At 48.9% G+C, this 8350-nt stretch overlaps 1 protein-coding gene across 1 annotated transcript; it reads left to right on the plus strand.

Moving 5' to 3' along the window:
- Window positions 1-6886: 6886 nt before the first annotated feature.
- LOC138246884 (octapeptide-repeat protein T2-like) lies at window positions 6887-7600 on the plus strand. Its single transcript, XM_069201634.1, has one exon. The coding sequence runs from the start codon at window positions 6887-6889 to the stop codon at window positions 7598-7600; it is 714 nt and encodes a 237-aa protein (XP_069057735.1).
- Window positions 7601-8350: the final 750 nt, after the last annotated feature.

An 8350-nucleotide genomic window follows, 5' to 3' on the forward strand; every position in this document is an offset into this window, starting at 1 on the left:
TCCCCCTTAGGTTTAGCCTTACCAGCATGCACCTTTATTAAAATTAGCGGAAGCCACTGGCGACATGCTTGGTAATTTTATTATTCACCCCTTCTGGATCAATGTAACTATCCAGCCAGTTTAATTTCAGCACTCCCTCTGGTTCTTTTAACCACGAGGTCGAGTCCGCCCAAGTAGTATCATCTTACTTGGGTGGGGCTAGGTGGTCATATGATGAAGCAAGACACTATTATGTGTGTGAGACCACCTAGTCCGTAAGGGAAATCCCCCTCCCCCTGTAGGACAACACAGCACCCCCTAGCTTGGACATTCTTCCAACTATTACTTCCCGACCTGAGGATCTATAGTGACCTTATTAACACCACTGTAAAAAAGACTGACCTAGTCTTATCTTCAGTTCCTACTACCCCACACCATTAGTGATGATATATTTTTCTAACTCTCACTATTTTTTAATAGTCCCCGCGACCCTCTACAAGGTCACATAGGTTTGGGGTCCATTCGTGGTTCGCATTCCACTTTTGGAGTATATGGTTTGTGTAACTCGTCTCCTAGTTCAGCCTAAGCTGCTCTGCTAAGCTACCATTATCTATCAGCCTAAGCTGCTAGACACCCTATACACTAATAAGGGATAACTGGGCCTGGTGCAAGGTGCAAGTACCCCTTGGTACTCACTACAAGCCAGTCCAGCCTCCTACAAGCTTGTAGAGGGTCGCTGGGACTGTAAGAAAACAGTGAGGGTTAGAAAAATAGCCCACCCCAAGACCCTGTAAGGTAGGTATAAAGTGCACCTACAACCCCCAGAGAGCACAGAAGTCGTGATAGGGGGATTCTGCAAGGAAAACCAACACCAGCAATGCAACAACAGTGGATTTCCAGACCTGAGTACCTGTAAGACAAGGTGACCAAGTCCAAGAGTCGCGACAGTGTTGAGAGTGGGCAGGAGCCCAGGAAATGCCAGCTAAGGGTGCAAGGAAGCTGCCACTAGATGGAAGAAGCTTGGTGTTTTGCAAGAACGAAGAGGACTAGGAACTTCCCCTTTGGAGGATGGATGTCCCACGTCGTGAAAAAGCTTGCAGAGGTGATCCCACGCAGAAAGACCGCAAACAAGCCTTGCTAGCTGCAAGGGTCTTGGTTAGGGTTTTTGGATGCTGCTGTGGCCCAGGAGGGACCAGGATGTCGCCACTTGGATGAGGAGACAGAGGGGGCACCCAGCAAGTCAGGGAGCCCTCACAGAAGCAGGCAGCACCCGCAGAAGTACTGGAACATGCACTTAGAAGAGGAGTGAACCGGAGTCCATGCGAAGTCACAAAAGGGAGTCTCGTGACGCCGGATGACAACTCAGAAGGTTGTACACTGCAGGTTAGAGTGTCGGGGACCCAGGCTTGGCTGTGCATGATGGAAATCCTGGAAGAGTGCAAAGGAGCCGGAGCAGCTGCAAATCATGCGGTGCACAGCAATGCAGTCTAGCGTGGGGAGGCAAGGACTTACCTCCACCAAACTTGGACTGAAGAGTCACTGGACTGTGGGAGTCACTTGGACAGAGTTGCTGAGTTCCAGGGACCACACTCGTCGTGCTGAGAGGGGACCCAGAGGACAGGTGATGCAGTCTTTTGTTGCCTGCGGTTGCATGGGGAAGATTCCGTCGACCCACGGGAGATTTCTTCAGAGCTCCTGGTGCAAGAAGGAGGCAGGCTACCCCCAGAGCATGCACCACCAGGAAACAGTCGAGAAAGCCGGCAGGATGAAGCGATACAAGGTTGCAGTAGTCGTCTTTGCTACTTTGTTGCGGTTTTGCAGGCGTCCTGAGCAGTCAGCGGTTGATCCTTTGGCAGAAGGTGAAGAGGGAGATGAAGAGTAACTCTGGTGAGCTATTCGGTATATGGTGTGATCCCCAAAGCAGAGACCCTAAGTAGCCAGAAAAGGAGGTTTGGCTACCTAGGAAGGAGGATTGGCTACCAAGAGAGGTAAGAGCCTATCAGAAGGAGCCTCTGACATCACCTGCTGGCACTGGCCACTCAGAGCAGTCCAGTGTGCCACAGACACCTCTGTTTCCAAGATGGCAGAGGTCTGGGACACACTGCAGGAGCTCTGGGCACCTCCCCTGGAGGTGCAGGTCAGGGGAGTGGTCACTCCCCTTTTCTTTGTCCAGTTTCGCGCCAGAGCAGGGCTGGGGGATCCCTGAACTGGTGTAGACTGGCTTATGCAGAGATGGGCACCATCTGTGCCCATCAAAGCATTTCCAGAGGCTGGCGGAGGCTACTCCTCCCCAGCCATCACACCTATTTACAAAGGGAGAGGCTGTTACACCCTCGCTCAGAGGAAGTCCTTTGTTCTGCCTTCCTGGGCCAGGGCTGCCTGGACCCCAGGAGGGCAGAAACCTGTCTGAGGGGTTGGCAGCAGCAGCAGCTGCAGTGGAAACCCCGGAAAGGCAGTTTGGCTGTACCCGGGTTCTGTGCTAGAGACCCGGGGGATCATGGAATTGTCTCCCCAATGCCAGAATGGCATTGGGGTGACAATTCCATGATCTTAGACATGTTATATGGCCATGTTCGGAGTTACCATTGTGACGCTATTCATAGGTAGTGACCTATGTATAGTGCACGTTTGTAATGGTGTCCCCGCACTCACAAAGTCCGGGGAATTTGCCCTGAACAATGTGGGGGCACCTTGGCTAGTGCCAGGGTGCCCACTCACTAAGTAACTTTGCACCCAACCTTTACCAGGTAAAGGTTAGACATATAGGTGACTTATAAGTTACTTAGGTGCAGTGGTAAATGGCTGTGAAATAACGTGGACGTTATTTCACTCAGGCTGCACTGGCAGGCCTGTGTAAGAATTGTCAGATCTCCCTATTGGTGGCAAAAGAAATGCTGCAGCCTATAGGGATCTCCTGGAACCCCAATACCCTGGGTACCTGAGTACCATATACTAGGGAATTATATGGGTGTACCGGTATGCCAATGTGAATTGGTGAAATTGGTCACTAGCCTGTTAGTGACAATTTGGAAAGCAGAGAGAGCACAACCACTGAGGTTCTGGTTAGCAGAGCCTCAGCGAGACAGTTAGGCATCACACAGGGAACACATACATATAGGCCACAAACTTATGAGCACTGGGGTCCTGGCTAGCAGGGTCCCATGACACATAACAAACATACTGACAACATAGGGTTTTCACTATGAGCACTGGGCCCTGGCTAGCCGGATCCCAGTGAGACAGTGAAAACACCCTGACATACACTCGCAAACAGGCCAAAAGCGGGGGTAACAAGACTAGAAAGAGGCTACTTTCTCACAGGTATCTTGGACACCCTGACTGTTTTCTTACAGTCCCAGCAACCCTCTACAAGCTCACATAGGTCTGGGGTCCATTTGTGATTCGCATTCCAGTTTTGGAGTATATGGTTTGTGTTGCCCCTATAACTATGTTCTCCTATTGCAACCTATTGTAATTCTACACTGTTTGCATTACTTTTCTTGCTCTTACTTACCTGACTTTGGTTTGTGTACATATATCTTGTGTATATTACTTACCTTCTTACTGACGGTACTCACTGAGATACTTTTAGCATATTGTCATAAAAACAAAGTACCTTTATTTTTAGTAACTCTGTGTATTGTGTTTTCTTATGATATTGTGCACATGATATAAGTGGTATAGTAGGAGCTTTGCATGTCTCCTAGTTCAGCCTAAGCTGCTTTGCCATAGCTACCTTCTATCAGCCTAAGCTGCCAGAAACACCTCTTCTTTACTAATAAGGGATAACTGGACCTGGCACAAGGTGTAAGTACCTTTGGTACCCTCTACAAGCCAGGCCAGCCTCCTACACAGTGTGCCAATTAGAATTGGTAAAAATGGTCACTAGCCTGCAGTAACAATTTTAGAAGCAGAGAGAGCATAAGCACTGAGGTTCTGGTTAGCAGAGCCTCAGTGAAACAGTTAGGCACCACACAGGGAACACATTCAGGCCACAACCATGAGCACTGGGGGCCTGGCTAGCAGGATCCCAGGGATATAGGCAAAAACAAACTGATACACAAGTAAAATTGGGGGTAACATGCCAGGCAAGATGGTACTTTCCTACAGTATCCAATTACCTTTAGAATGTTTTTAGGGAAACAGTAATGGCACTAGGAACGTGGTTAGCAGGACCCAGTGCACTCTAGTCCATGTTGCATTCAGAAACCAGGCAAAAAGTGGGGGGTACTGCAACAAGGTACCAGTTTCCAACAGCACTGCACAAAGAAGTCCTTATGCCACCAATGTGAGAAATTGGGTTGGTGGTTGGCTGGGATGTGATCACTGTGCAAGCTGTAGCAACAATCCTTTGCAGGGCAAACCACAAAAAGTCACTAATTTAATCTGTGCTTAAGCCTGAGTAGCTTGGCACAAAAAGCAGTCAGGCTAAACTTAGAGGCAATTTGTTAAGTACTTATGCAGTACACGAAACACAACACAGTGAAAACACAACACAATAAAATTCTCAAACCAAATGAGAAGATTGTAAGGACTTATTTGACACCAAAACCATCACAATCCGATTAGTAGTACCGGAGTTATGATTTTTTTTAAGTTTAAGGTTAGAAAAAAACAAGTCCTCAGTTTTAGAAAATGGCCACCTTGGCAACTGTAGCACCACAACCAAGGGTCCAGGAGTGGATGTAGACCTCTTGGGGTACAAGACTCACTCAGACTGGGTCCAGGTGCAGGTGTAAGATGGTGGGAGCCTGGTATGTCCCTGTGGCTCAGGACAGAGGACCAGCTAAACTAGCCCTTGGAGTCACTTCTGAAGTTCTGAGTGCAGGTGGTGATGCAGGACTCTGCAGCAGGGCTGGCTTCTGAAAGTTCCAAGCAGGCTCCAGGCAGCAAAGCAGCCCTTTCAGGTACAACAGCAGCCTGACAGAGTGCACAGCAGGTCACAGCAGCAGGCAGCCTTCTGAGAATCGTTCAGTGGGTCCAGTGGAGAACCGAGGATCAGGTCTGAGAGCCCTAATTTAATACCCTGGTGCCCTGCTCCTAGATGCTGGGTGAAGTTTCAAGAAAGGTTCTCTAAAGTTTCAGGAAATTCCTGCCTCCCCTGCCTTGGCCCCTACCTGGTTGCACTCACAATACAGGGTTGTTAAGCCTATTGTGTGGTGGCAGAGCTCAGCCGATTCAGTTACAAGTGGGGCTGTGCTTAGCTCCGCCCCCCCATCAAGCCAGTTAATGGCCCATTCAGCCCCTGCTAATTCCCTTACTGTGTGACTGTCTGGGGTGAATTCAAGAAGTACCAACTGCCAGTTACACCCAGGCATGTGACCTAAGGCAGGTTACAGGCACAATGGGCTAAGGGCAGGGAAATGCCAAATTTCTAAAAGTGGCATTTTCAAACTTGTAATAATAAATCCAACCCCACCATTTAAGAGCGCTTATTATTACAAGTTCATGGATTCCAAACATGAGATATCTACTGCCTCTGGTTTAGGAATTACAACTTATTTATTTTAATAAGGAATCCCCAATGTTACCCTATGGGACGAGTAGGCCTCTCAGTGGTGAGAAAACATATTAGGGAGTTTTTCACTACTAGGACATGTAAAACTAAAAGGTACATGTCCTACATTTTAATTACACAGCATCATGCACTATGGGCTACCTAGGGCCAACCTTAGGAGTGATGTATATGTAATAAAAGGGGAGTTTAAGGCTTGGCAAGAGGTTTTAACTGCCAAATCGACATGGAAGTGGGCACTGCCTCCAGGCTGCAATGGCAAGCCTGGGACCAGTTTTAAGTTGCTACTTAAGTGGGTGGCACAATTAGTGCTGCAGACCCAAAAGTAGCATTTAATTTACAGACCATGGGTATATGGTATTCCACTCTACAAGGGACTTACATGTAAATTAAATATTCCATTCAGGTATATGTTAATCAAATCATGTGTAGGGAAGTGAGCACAGGCACTCTAGCACTGGTTAGCAGTGGTAAAGTGCACAGACTCCTAAGGCCAACAAGCAAAAATCCAACAAAAAGTAGGAAGAGGGAGGTAAGAAGTTTGGGGTGACTCTGTAGAGAGGGCCATTTCCAACATAGCTGAATCTGACTCTGTTCCTGGAGGTGAAGAAGGGTTGACAGTGTGTCCAGCCTTGTGTGTGGGTTTGTTGACTAGTTGGGTGAGGCCTATGTTGCTCAAGTTGTCGAGGAGGGTGGTGGAGTTGGCATTGTTGGGGTCATCGATGTGGATATTGAGGTTGCCAAGTAGAACGTACTGGTTGGAGTCCAAGGCTAGTGGTGGGATACTGTTGAGGATGACATCGCAGAAGGCTGTTCGGCATCCTTGGAGTCTGTTTAAGAGGGTGCCTCTTAGGGTAGTTTTGTAGTTGGTTTGTAGTTGGAAGTTGAAGTGTTCCATGAAGGGTGAGGCGTCGCGTTGGTGACCATGCATCGAATGGTGTTGAATATGATGGCGATGCCCCCACCGTGTTTGTGCGGTCTCAGTGTATGATTTTGTAATAGTCGGGTGTTGCAGTGGTGATGTCGGGGTTCGAGAAGGGGTTTAGCCAGGTTTCAGTGATGAAGGCAATGTCTGGCAAGAGGGAGATGATAGTGTCCCAGATTTCCATGGAGTTTGCAGAGGGAGCGGGCGTTGAGCAGGATACATTGGAGAAGTTCCGGGTTGACTGTGCCTTCAGGGTGGGTGTGGCACGGGGTCCTGTGTGGGCTGGCAGCTCGGTGTTGTAGGAGATGCACCAGTTTCGGCAGGTGAAGGGTTCTTTGCTAGCACGAGGGAATGTGGTACAGCAGTTGTTGTGGCACCCAGAATTCATGGCTCTGAGCTCCTCGGTGGAGTAGTGGTGGGTAGCTGGAGGGCCAGTGTTCCTGGCACTGGCCTTGGTCTAGGCATGGATGGGCACAGATGGGCTTGCCTTTGGCACTCGCTTTGGTATCCATGAAGTAGGTTCGGGGGAGGGGGGCTGGGTGGCGGGATACGGCAGGAGGAAGGAAATGGGGAAGAGAGAAGGAGCAGATAAAGCAAGCAGGGCAAAAACAAGCATAAAAGAGGGGGGAAAGAGTGCAGAAAACAAGCAAAAAAGGGAGGGAGGTACAGAAAATGAGCAGAAAAGAGGGGAAAAGGGTGAAGAAAACAAGCAGAAAAGAAGGGAAAAAGGTGCAGAAAATAAGAAAAGAGTGAAAAAAAGAGCCCAAATGGGCAGAACAGAGGAAAAAAGGAACAGACAAAGAGCAGAAGCCATGCAGCAGAGGGTGATGGAGGTCAGGCTGGACAAGTGGCTGGCACATGGGAGCCGACATGAGGACCTGCTCAATGGTATCACACTGCGGCCTCCATTAAGTAGATACTGGGGGAGGGTAAGGCACTGGGTGGCGGGAAACTGCAAGAGGAGGGAAATGGGGAAGGGAGAAGCAGGAGCAGATAAGGTAAGAAGGGCAAAAATGAGTAGAAAAAGATGGGAAAAGGGTTCAGAAAACAATCAGAAAAGAGGGGGGAAGGTGCAGAAAACAGACAGAACAATGAAAAAAAGGAGCAGACAGCGAACAGTTACCAGGCAGCAGAGGTTGGCAGAGGTCAGGCAGGACAGGAGACTGTCAATGGGGAGCTAACACCAGGACATGTTCAACGGGGCTGCGCTGTGGCCTCCATTAAGCGGGTCCTGGAGGGAGGCGGGAACTGTCAGGAGGAGGGAAATGGGGAAGACAGGAGAAGGAGCAGATAAGGCAAGCTGGACTAAAACAAGCAGAAAAGAGGGGGAAAAGGTGCAGAAAATGACCATAAAAGAGGGTAAAAAGTTCAGAAAACAAGGAGAAAGGAGGGGGAAAGGTCCAGAAAACGAGCAGAAAAGAGGGGAAAAGGTGCACAAAAAGAGCAGAAAGAGTGAAAAACAGAGCAAAAATGAGCAGAACAGAGGAAAGAAGGAGCAGCCAATGAGCAGAAACCAGGCAGCAGAGGGCGGCAGAGGTCAGGCTGGACAGGAGACTGTCACTGGGGAGCTGGCACGAGGATCTGCTCTGAAACAAAATACAGAAACACATCCTGAAAATAGATAACATTTGTAAGGAACGTACGATTAAGTAAAGCATGTGAAATATAAACAGGAACTAAGGGCCAGATGTAGGTACAAAAAAATTAGCGACTCGCAATTTGCAAGCATGTGCGACTCGCAATTTGCGTGTCGCTAACTGGAATGCAGGTAGAATTTGCGGGGACAAATTGCAACTCGCACCCGGAGTCGCACCGCAGATAGCGAGTCCGCTGTTTGCGAAGTCGCTTTTTGCGACCGCGCAAAAAACGGACTCGCAATTTGCGAGTGGGTGTCGCAAATTGCGACTGTGCTGAAAATTGAATGCAGGTGC

Source organism: Pleurodeles waltl, chromosome 7 (genome assembly GCF_031143425.1).
Source record: "Pleurodeles waltl isolate 20211129_DDA chromosome 7, aPleWal1.hap1.20221129, whole genome shotgun sequence".
NCBI classification, from domain to species: Eukaryota; Metazoa; Chordata; class Amphibia; order Caudata; family Salamandridae; genus Pleurodeles; species Pleurodeles waltl.